Source organism: Trachemys scripta, chromosome 5 (assembly GCF_013100865.1).
Source record: "Trachemys scripta elegans isolate TJP31775 chromosome 5, CAS_Tse_1.0, whole genome shotgun sequence".
NCBI lineage: Eukaryota > Metazoa > Chordata > Testudines > Emydidae > Trachemys > Trachemys scripta.
The window spans coordinates 39,074,359-39,097,435 of NC_048302.1; the positions used below are offsets into that span (position 1 = coordinate 39,074,359).

The window sequence follows — 23,077 nt, forward strand, 5'->3', positions numbered from 1 at the left end:
GTGAAGAGTATCTCTCAATTTGTCTGGGTGGGGTAGTTACATGAAGATTAAATTATTAAACTAATTTAATCTAGAAGTGGGAGGGGGTTTACTGTCCAGCTGGGAGAGTATTCTTTCAAGACACAGGAATTGAGAAACATACTAGTATCGACCACCATGGATTGCCCTGTGGCTGGTGTAACTTTCTCTTCATGGCTTTCCCCTGACTCATGGCCTGGGTCAGAAGGCCAACCCTCAAAGGTCAACAGTCAAAGTCATGAGACCTGTGATCATCTGTGTGATTAATGAAGGGGGTGGGAGGAAGGGTAGCTCCCTTTGATGGGGACACAACCAGCCAGCAAGCTGTAAAATCCCTCTTGGTAGCTGTTCTCAGCTTGCTTTACCTGTAAAGGGTTAAAAGTCCCCCAGGTAAAGAAAAGGAAGTGGGCACCTGACCAAAAGAGCGAGTGTGAAGGTAGAACTTTTTAAAATTGGGAAAGAAACTTTCCCTTTGTCTGTTGTTCTCTGGAGAAGGAGACACAAAGCAGCAATGCTATAAGCAGGAATACTTTGTAAAGTTTGAACCGGATATGAAAACCATCAGATCATATCTAGAACTGCTTTTAACAACACAAATATGTAAGTAAATTAGGAATGTTTAGGAAGACATGATAAGGTTTATTTCTGCTTATTTTTAAGACTTGTGGACTCCTCTGCTAACCCCATATGCTTTTGTTTGCTTGTAACCTTTAAGCTAACCCACAAGAAAGCTATTTTGGGTGCTTAATTTTTGGAATTGTTCTTTTAAAATCTAGCAAAAGCCTAAGTTCCAGATGTATTTTCTTCCTTTTTGTTTTTAATAAAATTTACCTTTTTTAAGAACTGAATTGGATTTTTGGTGTCCTAAGAGGTTTGTGCATGTTGTTTGATAAGCTGGTAGCAACAGCTAAATTCCTTGATTTTCTTTCTCAGCTCCTCCTCGGAGGGGGGGAAGGGTGAAAGGGCTTGAGGGTACCCCACAGTGCTCCTTCCTGAGTCCAAAGGTTTTTTTTTTTTTTGCATTTGAGTGGTGGCAGCATTTACCAAGCCAAGGTCAGAGAAAAGCTATAACCTTGGGAGTTTAATACAAACCTGGAGTGGCAAGTATTTTTTAAAATCCTTGCAGGCCCCCACCTTCTGTACTCAAAGTGACAGAGTGGGGATTCAGCCTTGACAATCTGATTTCAAGTTAATTAGGCTCAAAGGATTGCCTCAGTTCAATGGAGAACCAGCAACTCTCCCTTGCTGTAATGACTATTTGCACTCATCATTTTATCTAATCTTCTTATTGAAGTTGTGGATTAAAACCAAATTTTCCCCCCTAAAATGGTGTCCAGCCCTCCTTCAGGTTGCACTCCTAGGAATACCGTTTGTGAACTGATGATATATCAAGAGAACACATGGCCTTGTCCTTAGTCCTTACTCAGGCATAACTTGGACTGAGCCCTACGTGTCATTTAGATTGGAATAAAGGTTGAAGCAGATGTTCCAGTACTTCTGAGCAAAGTAGGGGATAATATGGAAGCCCATTTGTAATAATTTTGTTTAAAATATTTAAATGTGAAGAATTGCCTTGTTTGTCTAATGCTACTACATAGGGAAAAATCAATGTATTTGTCATTGTGGAGGGCAAGCTGAACGGTTGTTAAAAGTGAATAGATCTATTTAACCCTTCCACCCTGAATTCTTTGTTATCAGATGGATAAGGTATCACATATGTGGCTTTTACAGTTAAATAGCAGTTTTTGTCCAGTCTCATTTTAAATGTGCCAAACAACAAGGCTTCAACTTAAAAACATAAGAATGGCCATACTGGGTCAGACCAAAAGTCCATCTAGCCCAGTATCCTGGATTCCGACAGTAGCCAATGCCAGATGCCCCAGAGGGAATGAACAGAACAGGTAACCACCAAGCGATTCATCCCCTGTCGTCCATTCCCAGCTTCTGGAAAACAATCCTTGTCCATCCTGGCTAACAGCAATTGATGGACCTATCCTCCATGAACTTATCTAGTTCTTTTTTGAACTCTGTTATAGTCTTGGCCTTCACAACATCCTCTGACAAGGAGTTCCACAGGTTGACTGTGCATTGTGTGAAAAAATACTTCCTTGTTTGTATTAAACCTACTGCCTATTAATTTAATTTGGTGACCCCTAGTTCTTGTGTTATGAGAAGGACTAAATTACATTCCTTATTTACTTTCTCCACACCAGTCATGATTTTATAGACCTCTATCATATCCCCCCTTTGCAGTCTCTTTTCCAAGCTGAAGAGTCCTAGTCTTATTAATCTCGCCTCATATGGCAGCCATTCCATACCCCTAATCATTTTTGTTGCCCTTTTCTGAACCTTTTCCAATTCCAATATATCTTTTTTGAGATGGTGCAACCACATCTGCACGCAGTATTCAAGATGTGGGCATACCATGGATTTATATAGAGGCAAAATGATATTTTCTGTCTTATTATCTACCCCTTTCTTGATGAATCCCAACATTCTGTTCGCTTTTTTGATTGCCGCTGCACTTTGAGTGGATGTTTTCAGAGAACTGTCCACAATGACTCCCAAGATCTCTTTCTTGAGTTTTAACAGCCAATTTAGACCTAATCATTTTATATGTACAGTTGAGATTATGTTTTCCAATGTGCATTACTTTGAATTTATCAACATTGAAATTCATCTGCCATTTTGTTGCCCGGTCACCCAGTTTGGAGAGATCCTTTGTAGCTCTTCACAGTCTGCCTGGGACTTCACTATCTTGAGCATAATGTACATAGCTAATTATTCCCTCTACTGGATTTCCCAGGGCATGCCATTTTCTCTGTATCTTTATTTTAAACCATGAGCTTTTCAGCAGGCACTGACTTTCTCTTTGTGTACCATACATTACATACACTAAATAAATTAATGCTCAATGATAAATTCAGGCCTATGAAAAAGTGAGGTAAAAGAAAGTAAATATCTGAGTTATCTTTGGTCCTATAAAGGTGCCAATGCTAACACACTATGCCCTATTGCTTCCTCTTACATCCTGCCTCAGTGCAACAAGTTTATAGTACAACCTCCATTATCAAGAGACACCTAGGACACCCCCAAAACATTGAGTACTTAGGGGAATCCAGCCCTGACTTGCTGACTGATCCCCCCAGTTATCTGGGCAGTGGAAGCAGTGCAAGAACAGAAGACTGGAAAGTATGGGCAGAGTTATGACTTAAGTTCCAGGAAGGGGAGTGAATTGCTCTCAGAACCTCTTCTCCTAGCTCACTCTCTCCTCCTGCTGAAACATCACACACAGGCAGTTTCCAGCCTTTTAAGCCTCTGGTCAGGTCAAATAAAAAAGGAAATGTAGAAAATACAGTAGTTAAAATGGCAATAATCAGCCTACATTAGCCTACTCCTGTTGCTCCAATCTCTGAAGCCTTCCATAGACTGTCTGATAGGAAATAATCAGGCAGTTTGCCAGCAGACTTTCCCTATAATCTAGGCATCACTTTACTGAAACCTCCCATTCAATGAAACAGGATCATGTCCTCACCTAAAGCTTGGTGGCATGACTCTGATTCAGATACAGAGCTTCACATAAATGAGATTTAGACAACGCAGGTTGCACTCTACAGGTTATTTGCATAACAAGTCAGCAGGTAGGCATAGGGATAACACACAGATTCTCACTGGAAATCCCATAAAATATATTTAAAAGCTTCCTAGTGCCTTCCCTCCTTTTTATACAAATACTCTGGGTGCATTTCCTCAAGGTTTCACAGAGGATTCATATGGGAAATTGGAGGGGAGGGGGGACAACTTTCATGAGGACAAACTTAACTCCTCATTTCATTCTATTAACATATTATTTTGAATGTGGATTGTATAAAACTAATTGACTTTCAGTACAGTATTTCCCACCCTTCAGAAAGAACAAATACAGGTTTGGACTTCAGTCTGTTTCCTAAGCCTACCCTTTTCTGAACTTTAGCCAATTATTGTCTTATAATATGTAGCCTTGGATTGCCTGATCTTAACCCATTTCAATAGGTTATGCATCTGTTCGTTAAAGGAGTGAATTAAAGTTTTGTTAATTCGGTGTATGGAACTTACTGTGAAGTATATAAAATATTAAGCCATAGAAATTCATTGTATTTGGCATGAAAATAAGCAAATGTAATGTTCTGCTCTGTTAAAGAGTGCTGTGTGACAAGCTTCATAGAATTTTGGGCATTCACCCTCGAAAGCTTATGCTCCAGTACTTCTGTTAGTCTTAACGGTGCCACAGGACCCTCTGTTGCTAATGAAGCAGTTCTTCCTAATGACCTCTAGACGGCACTCTGTATTTAGCAGTCATAGAAAGTAATTTACCCAAACACACAAACTACATTAGGTTTTACAAAGTTTAAAGGTGCATTTTGTACAATCTTAACTTAAAAGTTGTACTGAAGGAAAAATGTTAATAAATTCAGACATTTTGTTTTGGACTATTTAAGCTGTGCTTTTGTTACTAAAATAACTGTCAGATATCATTGTATTGGATCTACAATGAAAAGATGACATCTACATTTACTGAAGGGTCAAGTTTCTATTAGAGGTTCTGATCATTCATATTATGCTTTTCCTTTTTGTAAAATCAATAAGAAAAAATTGGAAGTGCTTGTATTTTTTTTAATAGGACAAAGTCTTTGCTTTCAATATCTTCACAGTGCAAACATATCAACATCTGTGATTATGAATATATAGCAGGCTGAACGCAGAAGCAAACAAAGGTAAGATGAGCATAGTACTTCCTTCTTGTAATTTTTAAGTGTTACTTTTATAAGCAAAAAGATCTGATTATAGCTGTCCAAAAATGGACAATTCTCTTGAAATTTTACCTCCCCCCCCCCCCTACCACCACTACCACCTCAAAATGTACATCACTTACCTGCAGGAAACTGTTCTTAAATGTCACTTTAGTTTCAAATTTTGCTGAAATTCCTATATTGGGAAAATTTTTTGTAGAAGAAAAAAAATGGGAAAAAAACATTTCTCAAAAGCCAGCCTTACCTTATAAGGGAGGGAGAAATATGGGATTCCAAATAATCACCATTTTATTATCATCATGACTTTGTTTTGCAAGGCAACAATCCTCTGAGAAAGATCAAGATTCTGTTCTTTTGTTGCATCTAGTGTCTGTTTGCCTAGGTCTGCACACTGCCTTTGATATCCCCTCACTTATACAGCCTAGCAATCATTTGTCTCCTTTGTTCACTTAGAGCCTGATCCTGTACCACTGAAGTCAATAGGAGCTTTGCCACAGACTTCCACGGATGTAGGATCAAGCCTTTATACAATAGTATAATAATGAGGTGTTTATAAAGAATCTCAAATAATGGAAAAACAAACAAACCAGTTCCCAGGCCTCATATATGAAGAAATATTTAGGGATAGTAATCTACAGGAGGTCAGGCCCAAACACATGGAGCTATCTGATGCAACAACAGAACAGAACTTTCATGCGTCTCATACGGCGGTGCCCTTGTTAAAACAGAATCAATATTTGAAAATTCTCAACTGCCTGAAAAATGAATCCCTTCACAACCTATGCAGTGATGGAATTACAGGAAGCAGCAGCATAGGCTTGTGGAGACCTGTATCAGATAGACACTAGGTTTTTTGGACTGGTTTAGAGAAAACCCCAAAAATAATCTCTCCCCCCGTCAAAGGGTATGTCTTTACTTCACAGTTCACCCAGTATATTATGCAGATGTTACTCCAAACCTCCTCCCATACACACACAAAAACGTCTGACCCCAGTTTAGTGATGCTTTCACTCCAAGATAACTGGCCCATCCTAGAGTAAAGCCTAAAGCCCAGGTGCTGCTTTTGCACATGCACTTTGCACAGAGCTCTCCAATGCCTTCTCACAATTAACTGAAAAGAATCAGAGGGTCTCAACTTACTGCAGCACAGAGAACCATGGGATATGCCCCCATGGGTCATAGTACACATGCAGGTAGCACAGCAACAGCAAGGACACAATAACTCAGGTACAGCTTTGTGGTGAGGCTGCTCACACCCAGGCTAGGCTAATGTGGGTGCAGATCACTCCTGTTAACGAAGACGTACCGAAAATGACTTCTTCGCGCTTTTGTGAACACAAAGAGTAGATTCAGCTAATCAGGGAACCAGGAGAAGTGCAATGTGACATTGGCCATGTGAGGAATATCACCAGCCAATCCAGCTTGAATCTCAACATGCATCACAAAAATCTTGAAAATATCGAAGTTTTTGTAGAGCCCCTTACAGTACAAATAATTCATGTCCAGAGATCACAGGAGAGCTGGAGCATTTAAAAAAAAAAAAAAGTATGAAAGAGAATGATTTGAGTACTTTCACTTTGAGTTAGGCTTTTATAGCTCTGACTCAGATTGCTGCTTGACTCTCAGTCCATTTTTTTCCAGAGAGTTTAGTGATCATGTACTGCTCTAGAAGGGCAGACCTGGAGACTCAAATTATCCACTGACCAGGTACAGCAGTATTTCCCCCCAAACCTCTCTGCCAGTGTTTCATCCTGAATCAGGGTAGGGGTGAGAAAGCAGCTTAGTCTCCAGGGCTATACCATTCCTCCCCTTTTTTCTGAGGCTTCCCACATAAGTGCCCCATTGCTCCAGCGATATTTGAGATCTGTCATCTTGAAAATGGACTAAGACCACCAATTTATTTCATATAGGATAGTGAGCATCCAGCAGATGCTAACTTCCAATCATGATTGATCCTAGATGGCCTAGAGGTGAAAAGTTCTATGCTTCATAACCCTGACCCATTTGATTTTTCCATGATAAACAAGAAAGCACACAGAGCATCAATGGGATATTTACGTTAATTAGGTTGTCAGCCCTATCCTGAGATATAATACACCCCTCATGATCATCTCAAATACAGCCTAGGCACCGGATAAACTTAATATTGAGATTTAGTTGATGCCCAGTGCTAGACCAATATTGCTCTTTTATAGAAACGGTGACCAATTTTCATACTGTAATATCATATGACTTGCAATGGCCCAATGCTACTCTAAACCTCTGAAGCAGCACCATATATATATATATATATAAATAAAACCTTAGAGGTTGGGTGTGTACGTTCACACCCAACAAATAAGAATACCTAGCTCTTACATAGTGCTTTTCATCAGTAGATCCCAAAGGAGGTCGGTATCATTACCCCCATTTTACAGATGGAGAAACTGGGGCACAGAAAGGGGAAATGACTTGCCCAAGGTCACCCAGCAGGCCTGGGGCAGAGCCAGGAACAGAATTCAGGTCATCTGAGTTTTAGTCCAGTGCTGTATTCACCAGGCAACACTGCCATAGTATATATAGATTTCACCAAATATATGAAGGAGGTTGACTAGCTATATTTAGTGACAGAGACAAGGTGGGTGAGGTAATTCAGTGACGTGTGCAAGAACATCTCCTCACCAAACAGTCCAGCTGCAATTAGAAGACTACATACCCCAGCTGGGGTCATAAAATTGAATCACAGAGGAAATTCTGGGCTAGAGCTATGCTGCCTGAGCAGTTCTGCTTGCTAAATAAAAGTGGAAGATGAACATAAATTTAGAAAACTTTATCACATTATACCCTCCCTCCCATCCCCACCACAACATGCTATAGGTTTAAATGTATTTGCACAAGTCTTCCACCGGTTTGGTGCAATAGCCTAATAGTAGCACATCCTGAGTATTATGAGGGATGAGATCTGAGTTTGATTTAGTTTTGGTCTCTTGATTTCCAAGCCAGCATGTAACAGGAGACTCATGGATGTAATTCTTGCAGGTCTTTGGGAGAAAGGTCTGGCAAACCCTTTTTTCTTTTTATAAGCAGTGAATCTTTTACACTTAATACTTTTACAGCATTGTGATGGGTTGACAATATTCCCGCTGAGCAAGAATGAGTCCCGATCCACAGCCCGTTGAATTAAATGGAAAGACTGTCAGAACTCTGGTCCTTAGAAAAGGTTGGCAAGAGATAGAATACAAAAGTAAAAATTTTAAAGTCCTAAGATAAACTACCCAGACCCTGCTGTAAATTAGAGTTGAGAGACTAATTCATTTTTCAGTTTGGAGGCTGAATACAAAAAACGGGTTGGTTTGAAGCAAAATTGAGTATTTTCCATTTTCCCCTCACAAAAAAACAAAAAACCACCTCTCTTAACTTTTTCCCAGCTGTATTGTGAAGGGACAAGTCCATACAGCAGCCCAGAGACAGTATGGGGCTTAGGGAACCATGACGATGAAGAGAGCTCGATCAATCTCCCCTCCCACTTGCATAAGGGAAAGACTTTGAATTGTGCCTAGCATTTTAAATGCTTTTTTATTGTGGAAATAAAGAATAAAAAAACTCTCTCTCTCTCTCTCTCTCTCTCACACACACACACACACACGGAAAAGAAGTTAGCCATTTATCCAGAGCTGTACCAGGTTGAGGACAAAAACTTCATTTGCATTTTACATCTAAAAAGAATACATTTGAGAATTTAAAGCTAGCTATCAGAGTAGTTCTGACTCAAGCCATATCATCCTTCATATCAAGAAAATTGCTTGTGTCTCTACTTTCACTGCTGCAGGTAGCGACATCATCTGCTCTTTTCTATTCTAATAATTAACTACGTGCCTGGATAAAGATCATATCACTTTCTCCCATATGCTCATATATGGTCAAGTTGTTAAAATGTCAACTGCAGATAGTATCAGAGGGGTAGCCGTGTTAGTCTGAATCTGTACAAAGCAACAGAGGGTCCTGTGGCACCTTTAAGACTAACAGAAGTATTGGGAGCATAAGCTTTTGTGGGTCAGCCTTGCATCTGAAGAAGTGAGGTTCTTACCCACGAAAGCTTATGCTCCCAATACTTCTGTTAGTCTTAAAGGTGCCACAGGACCCTCTGTTGCTTCTAACTGCAGATAGGTTTCTTCAAAAAATTACTTTCACATTCTTCTCTATGGCACTTGGCTTTAACACCCAAACTTTTAAGAAACTATAGGGTTAAATGGCCCTTTAATGCTATTTATTTATACATTGTTACCTAATCTTTGCCAATTTTCCAATTAAATTATGTGGTTCTAACTGGGAGACATAATGTAATGACATCCAGTCCCTCTTTTCTTTTATAAGCAGCTGTGCAAATCAATGAGCCAGGATTAACAAAGCTTACTTTGGTTACACAGCACATTGCCTCCTCTTTATATGGTTATTCTGGAGTGCCACCACTGTATGCAATAAAGCAAGCTGAATTTTATCAAGATAGAGTTCTGGACATAAACAACTGGCAAGCTAGTTTGAAATCACCTTGTGGCAGGATTGGTGCTATAGGGCAAATCCTATGCCTGTGAGCAAAACCAAAATAAAACAGAACCAGAATGGACATACAAGACATGGAAACTCTGAAACTAGCAGTAAAGTCTCAAAGACAACTTCACAACCAAGCTTCTCCTGGACATTGGAAGGAATCAGAGACCGGGGGCAGGTAGTCTACTATTGAAAATGGTCATAGCTCCATTGAAGTCTGGGGTTACGTGGTTATGAGATGGGAAGGTACACTGCTTCTTCCTCTTGGCCATCTTGGCACATCATTTGCCAGCTCTTGGCTCCCTCTAGGTGGTTTTCTAGACAAGTGGAATATGGGACTCCAAGAAATTAGCATAGTCACAGGTCTTTGGGGGCTGTTCTCTATGTTTCTCAGTGCATTAACTCTAATGATTAATTTAATCTCTAATCCACATGATGCTATTCAGTGTAATTTCAGCATGTCTACCTGGCTTGTGTTATAGGTTTGATTACTGAAACTATGAATACACCATAAACAATTGTAAATAAGGGGCTTTATAGAGAGGGTTTACAGCCAGATCCCAGCACCACAGAGCCATATTTTGAGCGGAAATGAATCCAAGAGTCTAGGGGTTAAATCACATGCTTCTTCCCCATGGGTGGCCATTTTGGACATGAGAATCCTGCTTGGCTACGTGTGCTGTGGAGGTAAGAGCCATATAAAGAAACAAATTTATGTATTTTATTAGGGATGGAAGAACTGTCTCAGATAAAATGAAAACGGACATCCCAAACCAGACCATGTTATATATTTGAAAAGGTTAGTTAACATTTCCCCCTATTATTTATCACTCTACGTGCCTCAGTACTTCCTTCCATTATGGAAATGGCCTATAAAATTGGATAGAGAATGGGATCTTTCTCCAGAATTTTTAACCCTATTTGCAGTGGGAATAAATTTATAGCAGTGATTAAATGCTCCATGTTGTTTAAAATATATATATACAAAAACAATATCCTCTATTTAATTCTGTAGAAGAAACTATATTATTCTCTTAAATTCCATAGGATTTTACAGGAATTTCATATAATATGTTTAATTTCTATAAAACCTTTGATTGCTCTTTCTGATATTAGGACCTTTGTATTACAGGTTGATCCAATGAAGATCAGATGTGAAACTGACAAAATACCATGGCAAAGGCTTTACATGGGGAATTTCCAACCCAATTGGAAGCAGGAAGAACAGGAATCTTTCAAGAAAACCTGTTTTCTGAATGAATTTCCAGTCTAATTTTGCAGCCTCAAGAGGGTCTGATATTAATTAAAACTATCAGTGGCCAGATCCTGAGGTGTGTAGCTCCTATAGAGTGCAACTCAAGTGAAGTCAATAAAGCTGTTTAAGATTATAACACATGGGTATTTGGCCCTCATGAGACTTTTGGTTGATTATCGGAGTTGGATGTTTTGAACTTCAACTCCACTAATTCACATCTGTGCTACCATAATATATATTTATGTGTAATAGAGTGCATATGTATCACTAAATAACCAGCCTATCTGGTAGATTAAATCTATTCTTCGACATAAAAAAAAAACCCTTTTTCATCCCCAATATTTTTAATGTGAAAAGAGTGAATATTGTAAATGATTTCCAACGTAATTCACTTCACTTCATTAAGCTTTGCAAATTCAGAAGTACAAAGAAAAACAATAGAAATTTACCAAAATTGTTTTGAAAACATTGCTGGAAGATCCAGCCTAAATTCATAGACATTAAGTAAGATCCATTCAAAAATGAAATTGAAACAAATGCAGAGTCTTTCAACTGAGATGCCTAAGGTCTCTAGGAAAAATGTTTAGCAATAATCCTTTTTCCTTCTTGAGAAGAGGGCTTCACAGTGCAAAGTAGATGATGGGGATTAAAATGTGTGTGTATTGAGACAAATAGAGAAATCACTTCAACTTTCGCTCAATACTGTTCCAGCCAAAACATCTGCCTGTTACCCCATAAATGTTGCTACATTTCTGTTCCCTTTATGACAAAGGAATGGAGCTTTTAAGGCACATTTAATAGCCAGCAGCTGTTTGGCTGTCAAATGCCACATCTGGAGAAGCAGTGTGCTGTTAATGTGAACAGAAACAATTGCTCTTTAATAGTTTTGCTTAATTTTAAGAATTATACAAATCACAACAACGAGAGATACATGTTCTTGATAGAAACACATCTGGTTTCTTTGAAAACAATCTAAAGAGATCCCAATAATTAACTGAAGCCACACCTATAATCCATTGCATTTTGCTAAAAGATAAATGAGTAAGCCGATCAGCCTGGTTGCATTTAGAAATATCCAATATCACATGCTATAAGGATAATGTAAAGACTGTATATATGTGAAAGAAGAGGAAAAAGGAAGCCTGCCAATACATGTCAAGTGTCAAGGGGCTTGGCCCCATTGTGTTCTGCTTTTCCCTTTTCTCAGAGTTCCTTTTCTCTCGAATCTCTGTAGTGACATATAGCTCCTGCCTACTTCTATATCATGTCATCTGCTGATAGGACAATAAAATGTCTCCTTTGTTTACTTGACATGGTTGCCTGAATAAAGCAGAAAGAGCCTGATCCAACATTCCTCTTGATCAAGAATGAGACTGGATCCAGTGAAGTCAATGGACTCACTAACCTCACTGGACTTTGGATCAGACAGCGAGAGAATTATGAATGCTACCCATGTGGGAAAAAGCGAACAGAGCACTCACCCAGCATCATAACTCAGCCATCTTTTATCTGCATGTTGATTACTAGTTGAAAGAGGGTTGACATTTTGCCATACAAATCAATGATTACTCAGTTGACCGGAAAGCTCAACCAAATGGAACCCTCAAATAGCATGCAAGTTTCTGAACTGGCAAATTATGGTCTCCTTAAACATCCAAATGCAGAAAGCTAACGGGGGGGGGGGGGGCAGGAGACAGTGAAAATGGAAGTGAAACCTGAGACAGAAAAAGAGATACAGAAATTCAAAGCAGACCAAGAATTACTTCCTTTTCAAACAAGTGTAGCATGACTTACCCTTTTGCAAAAACCAATATGCACCAGTAAAACATACGTATTCTCTAGGACATCACAGCCACATGAGTAACTCCTAAACACTAATACCAGTAGAGTAGCTGAAAACATAGGTGGAATAACCTGTCATTTCAATAGACATCTTTCTAGAAGATGTTGCATTCTCCCTGCTGGGTGGGGCTGTGATGGCCTATGAGAGAGCGTGCGTATAAATATATATATATATATACACACACACACACACACACACACACACAGATCAAAAGATAAACGTTGGTACTTTATTTCAGCAGTCTTACCAGCCATCAAAAGAAGTATGGCTGGATATTTATAATTAATCCTGATAGGCAAGGGATGTACAAAGTAAGATCTCTTTTTATATGCCACCCAAGCAGGGAGAATCAAGGGAGAGAAATGAACTGGTTATGTGGGATAAGGAAAGGAGGAGTTCATACTACAATACAGTAAGAATATAAAATTGCTTTCTGATGGGCTAGAAATCTATGTCTGAAAGCACAGAAATAGCATTCTGCAGGCCTCAAAAATGCTCAGACACTACCCAACTGCTTTTAAAATTGCTGATCAGCCTGTGCTCAGCTGTCTGAATGTTTAAATTAATTGCATACATAATTTTGAAAGCACCCAACTGGGAGCTGACAACTTTCTTTTTTCAACGTAGAATGCCAGTTGGCACTCATCTTTTTCTGAATTAGCACACTAAATGAAATAGGAAACACACAATGAATATTTATGGTCCCTTTTACATGAACAGTCAGCTAGTGTAAATTAATATAGTTCCATGGAAGTAAGTGAGATTATGCTGCTTTACACCAACTAATGATCTAGCCCAAAATGTTATGGTCTGTTTTTCCCATATGAACCAGACAAGTTCAGATTTAGCCAAATATAATATAATATATTACCCTAATATAATATCCCTAATATAAACAAAATAAAACCAAGAAGAGACAATTTAGAGTTAGTCTAGGAAATGTAGAGTGGTTGGTAAGGAGAAGTCTGGTGATGCAATACAGTTTTTCACCTTATGCTACCAATTCAAATCCAGCTCAGTAGCGGCTGATCACGTTACTACACTGCAGTGCCTGCACAAGACAAGTTGGAGTCTTGTTGGTCAGGAGTTCACATCACAGAACCACCACCACAAACTGCCATTAACTGGCTTCTTGTCTCAAAAAAGGGGCCATCATCAGCCTGTGGCATGGAAACAACTCCTTTCACATCCATCGCAGTAGTTCTTCCAGGTCACAGTTGAGCTACATGAGCAGGAGGGTATGGGCAAGGTTGGAGTTCGGCTGCCTGTGCTATAGCTACTTTTTGGATAAACAGAGAACTCACATTTTCAGGGATATCCAACCTAGCAATTCACGAAGATTAAAGTCACTACAGGAAAAATGCCTTTTATTTTTTTAAAATCCCCTCAAAAATCCAACTAACAATTAGCTTTTGAATGGTGTCTCCTTTCATTCTCTCTCCGACGAACACAGCACACTTAGTTCTTTTTAAAACCACTTTTCAATTTGTTAATCTCTAGCTAGACAGATCCATGTGTCAAAAATGGAACATGTTGATTGGCATTACCAGATTCCCTGGAACATGCAGCATGGTTCTTTATGGCACTTTATAGCTGTACTGGCAAATCTAGGAACTTTAGGGGCTACTCTCATCCTGTTTTACACCAAGCAGGGTTAGATTGGGGTGGGGGGGGGAGGAATACTTGAGTCTAACCTACACTATAAGGACAGGCTTCAGAGTAGCAGCCGTGTTAGTCTGTATCCGCAAAAAGAACAGGAGTACTTGTGGCACCTTAGAGACTAACAAATTTATTAGAGCATAAGCTTTCGTGGACTACAGCCCACTTCTTCGGATGGGCTGTAGTCCACGAAAGCTTATGCTCTAATAAATTTGTTAGTCTCTAAGGTGCCACAAGTACTCCTGTTCTTTCTACACTATAAGCTCTACCATTACTTAGAGCTGCAATGGCAGTCAGTGATCAATCTTTCCCTTTAGGGTGAATAAGATTTATATGTACACTCAGTAATTTAACCTATTTCTGTTGATCAAATTAGCAGATATAGTTTTCCAGAGAAATGGCTGAAGTGAGGAATGAGAGCTATGGAGATAAATTCCCATTTTGAGGAACACAGACTGGCATACAAAATTTTGATTGAACAACAAGGGGACAACAAGGAACAACAACATGGTGTTCAGTTTTATGGGAAATGCTGTTTATAAGTACGTTTCAGTATTTACATAATGTGTCTAATGCCTTAAAAAGGAGAGATTTTCTGTGATGAATTAATACATACCTTTCAGCCTCAGGAGATTCATTGGTGCACAGCTCTACAGCATTCTCTGCATCTTCCTTCTTTTTTTTGAGCAGTCCACAATGAATCTGTCAGAAATGGAAGGGAAAAAAAAGTTACACCAAGGAAAAGAACAATTTGAGCGGGGACCAGGCCTTATTGATGTTTTTAGGGCATGAATTAAATGGGAAGAAATATTCATGTTTGAAAGATACTTTTCAGCACTTGGTTCTCTATATCTTGCTCCTTTTCCTCTATCATTAGCTGCAGCTGGCTGGCTGGACTGTGAGACCACCACTGTTTCTGCAGAAATTTGGACCCTAAATACGTATATTCCGTATGCAGAGACTTAAGGATGACACTACCGCCATCCCATTACACCACCACCCCGCCATAAATAGCACCCGATTTGTTGGTGAGAGGGGGCAGTAGCAGGGCTCCGGCAATCCCAGGCCTCGCTCATGGATCCAAATATTATCCCATGGATGTAGAGCTGAGGCCAAGCACAAAGCAGTGTTTGTGCCCAGAGCAGGAGAACTGAATTTGACACACTGAAGATATATTTGGAGATTTTTTTGTCTTCTTTAAAAAAAGACAAGTGGAAGTAATTTAGAATATCAAACTGCTATGACCTAAATCATCCATTAAGGGTCTCTAGAAATGCAGTAATGTTTGACAGAGTTACTCTAAAAAAGTACTACAGAAGTTTACACAGAATGACAGTCAATGGGTTTATTGAACCATTCTACAGAATTCTCTTTCAGGACTAGAAATCCCTAGTAAATTCCATAGCATAGTCCAAAAACTATTATATACTATAGGAATTGTTCCATGCGACAGAACTCTGAGTGCAGGATGGTGGCAGAAGTAGGAGAATGGCTTATGAGAGATTCTCTCTGAAGGATCAAGTCTGCTCCCCTCAGGCTTCTAAACGAATAGGCGTTGCAGGTCTGGGCAAGGTGGCTCAGAGAAGTGGGGTAGGACAATCACAGGATATAGAGAGTCAACAGTTCCTGCCTTCACTGGTGCTCAACAAGTGCAGTTGCAACAGGAGATGTGTAGGAGATGCAAGGATGGGGCAGCCTCCTTAAACTCTTCCCTTCCCCTGCGTATGGGCCAGCCACGATTTGGCCCTGTGTCTTCAATGTAAAAGCAGAAAAGAAGAAACTAAATGGAGGGGAACCCAAGAAAAACCTTCTCAAGCAAAGATTCCATCAAGAATAACCACCACTACTCCCTGGTGAAAAAATTGCATTTAAATAGCCCCTTCCAGCCGAAGAGCTAAAAAAACTCAACAAACATACATTTATTAAGTCTCACAACACCCTTATGAAGCATTATTCCCAGTACACACATGGGGAAACTGAGGCACTGAACTGTTAAGAGCCTGATCCCATGCCCATTGAAATTCATGAGATTCTTTCTATTGATGGCATTGTGTGTTAACTCAGACTCCATAACTTGTGGCGAGTCACTGGTTCATTCAGGAATGAAACCCAGAAATCCTCATTCTCACGACTTTGATCTAACTACTGGAGAACAATTGCATCACTGTAATTGCTGCTTTTAGAACACTAGTTTTATCTCCACCTACCTATTGTGACTTGTGTGATTTCAGAATATGAAATGGAAGGATAACAGTGCGAACACTGACAAAGTGGGAAGTCATCACAACCAAAGAAAGACTGTTTGAAACCAAATGAGTTTTCAATTAGCGATAACTATATTTATTAGTAACATCAACAAACTCAAACCACAACACAAAACATTTAATAGACACCATACTGCTTCACCTGTGCACACAGCAGAATCTTAAAATAAAAGGTTACCAGGGTAAGATCTGAGGTGTTTGGCTTTTTTTTTTTTTTTTCTTAAATTCCCATACCCTCAGGCACTTCACACATTTTAAATGCATCTGGTAATCACTAATTACAAAGATCCCATTAGAAAAGAATGGCAATTCAGTTTCATGTGAAACTTGAGTCCAGCTTTCCTGAGTCTTACGAATGTCTTTAATTGTAACAAAAATGTGTTGAAATGCTTAAAGTTGTAGTAGTTTGACTTCAATGGGAGCTGTGGGTGCTCAGTATCTCTGAAAATTAGGCCACTTACGTAGGTGCCTGAATTTAGATTAAGGTGCCTAATTTTAGATATCAAGATTAAAAATTTGGACCCAGATGTAATAAAAACAAAAACCAGTGAAATTAAAGACCTTAGTTGTTCAAGGAAAGAAAATCCAGAGTTCAGATTGCCACTCCATCTCTAATTCATCCTGCTGGACCTGGGTATTGCAGTTGTTTCAGATCAACATGCCATGTTATGTATTATAGCATGTGTCAAAATATCTAGGCATAATGGGCCAAATGTAGATGGAGCATGTTAGATTCATTCAGCCTCATTACATTTACTTATTGATGTGTAAAGAAGTCAAAGTGGATGTAATCTATTTCCCAGTTCCTCAGTATCTAAAGTTTGACACCTTTTTATACATGCCTATTAGTTGCTTCACAGACTCAGTGAGCCAAATTCAGAATGGATGTGTATGGGAGATATGTTATACATTACACATTGGTGAGTGCACTAAAGCCACACATATTGAGGGCATTATGAAAGGAAGTAAATGTTAAACCAACTTCAACTCTTTGAGATAGGGGGATGTTTTAGAGAGTAGCAGCAGCCTTACTTTTCAGATCTTCAGTTTCTGGATACAGCAAGTGAAAAGCTATTTTAAGGTGTCATTTCAAGGAAATTGCCACATTGGGTCTCATTCACACAAACAGCCCAACAGAGTGCTAAATTCAAATCCAAATTATTAAGCCAATTATGACAAATATGTTTATGGTATTTGTACATAGTATTAATATTTTTCTAGTAATAACTGATTTTTACAGTGCAATATAATTTATTTACTGGGCTTTTTATTATTAATTGTGAAAATTAAACTTAAGATACTGGAGAATTCAGCTACTTCAAATTAAAAAAAAAAAAAAAGTCATGGAGTCTCTGCAGGAAATGAGTTTGAATGTTCAGGCAGAAAACTACTGAGAGTTACAGAAACTGTCTGGATACTTCCAGGGCTTTTAAAGACAGCAACAGAGTTACAATGCTGAATTAGACACGTTTATAAGGTGTAGAGCCAATTAAAAGAAAAAAATTTCCCACAAATTGGCATTTTTCAATTTTTTCCGGAATTTCATACACAAAAAAAATATATATATTTTTCCAATAAATATCCAAAAATATTTCAGTTTTTGAAAGATGTTTGCAGAAAATACAGTTTTTCCTTATTTTAATTATTGAAAAGGCTAGAAGATTGACCAAGCATGAGAATTTTTCTCAAAAGATTTCATTTTGGACAGAGGCATTTTTCACTGAAAAGATACTGACAAAATTTGATCATCTCTAATAAATTGTCATTCAGAAAGTTGAATGACACTAACCAGAGCTGTATTCATCAAGTTAAGAAGCCCAGAAAAGTTCTTAAATTGTTAGCAAGTTTCTATATTATGTAAATTAATTCCCGTGAAGTTTTCATTTTGTTTATCCTTCAGACAAAATACTGCTCTGCAACGATCTATAAAAAATGGTATCGTTTAGTGCCACAGTGGTAAAATCTAGAAATTGGATTAGAAATGTGCAGTGCAATTCTAGAATATCAGAAATTTTAGTTCTTCCTTCCAACTCTTTCCTCCACCAAATTTCTATGTATGAATGTCCTTCTAATGCAAATCCTGCATTTGTATACTTTTGTCTCTACTGCATACACATAGATGTCACAAGAACAGAAACAGGTAATCATACAGAAATGAAAGCCACAGGGCTTTCAGGCTTGTGGGAATGGAAGCTTTGTCTCTCTCTGTAGGTAAAAGGAGGTAATTGTGGGGGGAAGGAATTTGCATATGCTGCTCTCTGGCTTCTCCTGTGGGCAAAAGGGGAAAACTGAGGGTGCTCCCTATCTGCTGACAGATATAACTTGCATACAATTTAGAAGAGTTTCATAAAGGTGCTGAGAGCTATGCCATCTGATGATACCAGTCAGCTCTGTGTTTTTGGGGAACCAGTGCGCAGTATCTAGCCTGTCTGACTCATGAAAAACACCCCCCCCACACACACACACCAGTCTCTGCTTGAACCAAAATCAATCAGAGAAAAGGCTTGCAGAGAGCAGTGAAGGGCATTGGAAGACACACCTAGACCCCTCCTGACACGAGTGATAAGATTAAGACATTTCTATTAGCATACAGAATGAAGAACAGAGACAACTCCCCAAGCCTCATCTGCATGAAAAATGGGACAGACTTCTCCATTTGCATACAGAATGGAGAACAGAGAACCGCACTGAATTCTGGGACCAGAAAAGCAGGGAAGCACCGCATCATGGGGGATCTCTGCTCCAGATGTTAATGAACCTATGCCTGCACACACCCAGCTTAGCAGTTATCAGACCAATTCTAGTAAGGAATCCTTGATTGATATCCAAAATACTGAAGCAGCCTGTTGCATTGTGAGCTCCCTGGAAGAAAACACCACTCATAGCCAAGAGTGATCAGCTCCTAGCCTAAAGAAAACCCTTGAGTCATCAGTTTACCCATAAACAAATCTAGTGTTCTCCCTTGAACCATTGTATTTTCTCTACAAAAATCCCTACTCAGCCTCCAGTAAGTGTTCTGATGCTTAGATCCAAACCATGCATCAGTTCCCCTGGGACTCCATCTTCTCCTGACGGATCGTGCTGGGGACTCTGCCTGTCTCCAGCACTCAGGACCCTGAACTACCACCATCACCTGGGAACCCCGACAGGTTCAAGCCTTATGGAGTGGGTGAGATTCCTGCCCCCTCCCCTTCTTTCGCTCTCTGTTTTCCTTTCTACCTTAGGTATTAACCTTTAATAATGTATGTTATGTTGGTTTAGGCTCTCCTTGTGTAGTTATCACTATTATTCAATAAATAACTTTTATGGTTAAGCTGGTTGCTTCTCTCTCTCTCTGAACTTTACTCTTCTGTGTTTTTAGCTTCCCCCATTTACTCTGCAGCAACGGTTCTTTTACCTAAGCTAAATATCCCTGCACGCCCAAAATACTGCGAGGTTTGCTCATCAAGTAGAATCATAGAATATCAGGGTTGGAAGGGACACCTCAGGAGGTCATCTAGTCCAACCCCCTGCTCAAAGCAGGACCAATCCCCAGACAGATTTTTGCCCCAGTTCCCTAAATTGCAGCCTCAAGGATTCAACTCACAACCCTGGGTTTAGCAGGTCAATGCTCAAACCACTGAGCTATCTCCCCACCCCAGTTACTACCAGTACAATTGTGATGTGAGAGTGAGGATAGGGATGTGCTGAATCTGGGACACATAAGGGTGACAGTTTGAAAGTGATGCTTGACCCAGTCCGTTGAGCCCAGGGACATATAAGGGGGTCAACTTGAAAGTGCTGATTGACCTGGTCCGCTCAGATGTGCTCTGTTACTGTGTGTGTGCGCGCGCGCATCCGGTTCTGGAGGAACCCAGCCCTAGGGAACCTAGGTCCTGCAGAATAGCTCCATTAGGAGGGGACTTGCATCAGGGAGGAGTAGCGCTCCATATGAAAACACATGTGACACAAGAAGTACATTGATAGAATTACAGAACCCCCCGAATAAATGAGCATACCCCAAAGTAACGGGCAAAGCTGGTAACACTGAGGTTTCCCCATGTTCCAAACTCATATACTGCATTAACTGTGCAGTGTAACTGTGGATATGTGAAAGAATGTGCATGTATGAGACTTAATGGGGGTTATTCAGTGCGGGGGAGAATGGGCTACCCTGATCTAGAATTGAGTAGGCACAAATTGCCAAGTGACTGAGTTGGGATTGGACTGCATTTGTGAATACAATTGGTAAGACTTCTCCTGAGATGCACAGTTTGGAGTGGGTGGGCTCTAACCAACAGGCAACTTATTTGTTCTTGTTTCTAAATCAATTTGGTTATGACCCTAGGTTACCAAGACCCCTGCACGTGTTTGTGAGGGGAAAATATTGTGAGGGGCCATTTAGATTTTATGGGCTTTGTTTGAGTACAGCTCTTTGTGGGGGCTCAAGGCAAACAAATTTTTAACAGGGGATTCCAGATACCACACTGAATCTAGCCTAGCAGAAGAGTCTGATCCCCAGTAGAAAGGTAACAGAATTATAATGTTTATATATGTTTATTATATATAATTATATATGTTTCACTCTATATGCATCCAAAGAAGTGGATTGTATCCCACGAAAGCTTATGCTCTAATAAATTTGTTAGTCTCTAAGGTGCCACAAGTACTCCTGTTCTTTTTGAGGATACAGACTAACACGGCTACTACTCTGAAACCTAGAATTATAATGCTTGCAGTAAGTGTCTGTACTGGCAGCGATACACGAGGTGATATGTCACATTATTAAGACAGGGAGGTTTTTTCTTTTTTAGAGCAGATGTTTCCAGACTAATTTATTAATGCTAGAGTTAACAGAAAATGCAGATTTAGACCCTAGATCAATGATACTCCAGCTTTTCCAATCTACATCTCCTGTGACGATAGAGATTCTCTCACAGAACACGTTCCAGCCAAACACCCTCAAACCATTTCTTTTCCCAAATGTTTTATTTTGCAGACCACCAGAGGTTTACAGACTATAGCAGTTTGAGAGCCACTACCTTAAACTATGTATCCTGATCATTAAACAGGTAGTTGTCATTGTATCGATCAGGCAGCCCACCATTACAAAAAAAAGACAGGAAAAACTGTACCCTTCCTCTCAGTCACCTAGCTGTTTAACTCAGTTACCAAGTTCAGGAAGTTAGTATGAAATTACCATCATGTTTCACCAACAAAACTGAGAAAAAGCATGGGGTAATAGAAGGGACATTGTGGCTTTTCTTAGGGAGAAAATATGCTAGTGAGTGAAACTTGAATATAAGGTTACCAAATTATGCAAAATGTATTAACTCAGAAAGATTCTATTCAGTGTTGCACATTTTTCAGCCTAGACACAGGTGTTAAACACAGATTCATATAATGATGAGATAAAAGAGACGCACTTAATCATTCTAAGTAGTACACATATTACAACACAGCCCCAAAGTAAGTGGAACTCTTGTAGTTACGAACGCCATTGGTAAACAAGCCTGTAGGTCATGGTAAGTGTAAGTGGTGTGTGGGTGTTCTGTGGGAGGAGTTGGAGGAGAGGGAGGAAGAGATAGGCTGTTACTGTAAATGTGATCAAAATATAAAAGCAATAGAGTAGAGCGTATTGTGTGAAAAAAGTTCTAAGCTACACATACCGAAACTAATTGAGGGGGGAAATAAAGCCTTCAAGACTCTTTCCCCGTCATGTTTTTGGGGAAGTCATATTTTAAAGACTAATACTTCAATGATCTGTTTCCATCTAGAAAGTCATTTCCAGGTTTGGCTTTTTCACCATAGTAATATTTCCACGAGTGTTTTACAAGACTAGCCTTGAACCAGCCATTAGTGTTTTTCTGCTCTTACATCAGCCTCTTCACTGAAGACTCAGCATAGCCATTTAAATGCAGTAGAAATCACACCGAAACACAACGCAGAGACTGCCAAATCTGGATCTGATTTGTTTCTTCCTGATCCAGTGCTCAAAATGCTATATTATGTAGAGTCCTTGATTAACATTTTAAAACTTGAGGTCAAGATTTTCAGAAGTGAATAGCGATTATAGACACCTGAACATTTTGTACCCAGCTTGATACATGTAAAAATATATTTGATACACTTCCTGTATGGTGTTAAGGTACCGGAATAAAATTGAACTGATCTCACTATTAATCTTATATAGAGTATGATTATTTATCATTTGTTATGGTAACAGTGCATTCAGAGATGTACAAGAAAAAAACACCACCACAAAAATCCCACCTTGAAGATCCTGCAATCAGAGAACACTGAAATCTAAAAGCTAATAGATAAGCTGTTTAGAGAGACAAACCTTTTCAACAGAACATGCAGAAAAAATCCACTTGTTTGGAAACCAGACAGAAGGTCAATTAAAGCCCCAATCCTGCAGTCTCCACTATGGAATAGTGGGGAAGGTTTATCGCACATAGGGTGAGGAGCAGAAGCTGTGGTTTTGTACTATACAAGTCCTTTGAATATAATCCAACAAAAGAAAATAGACTAATCCTCCCAACACTCATACAGATACTGACTAGGGTGACCAGATGTCCCGATTTTATAGGGACAGTCCTGATATTTGGGGTTGTGTCTTATATAGGCACCTATTTTGTCCCACTCCCTGTCCCGATTTTTCACACATGCTGTCTGGGTGACCTAATACCCACTGAAGGCATTGGGGTTTGGATGGACACAGGAGGCCACTGCATGATTT

At 39.4% G+C, this 23,077-nt stretch overlaps 1 protein-coding gene across 1 annotated transcript in view; it reads right to left on the reverse strand.

The window, feature by feature from the left end:
• TNIP3 (TNFAIP3 interacting protein 3) overlaps positions 1-15,076 on the reverse strand; it is a 74,651-nt gene extending 59,575 nt beyond the window's left edge. The window contains exons 1-2 of the mRNA XM_034771462.1: positions 15,071-15,076; positions 14,709-14,794 (exon numbers count right to left, since the gene is read on the reverse strand). Of these exons, the coding sequence (XP_034627353.1) occupies positions 14,709-14,794; positions 15,071-15,076 (92 nt within the window). The remainder of the gene's footprint in view (positions 1-14,708; positions 14,795-15,070) is intronic.
• Between the last annotated feature and the right edge of the window lie 8,001 nt (positions 15,077-23,077).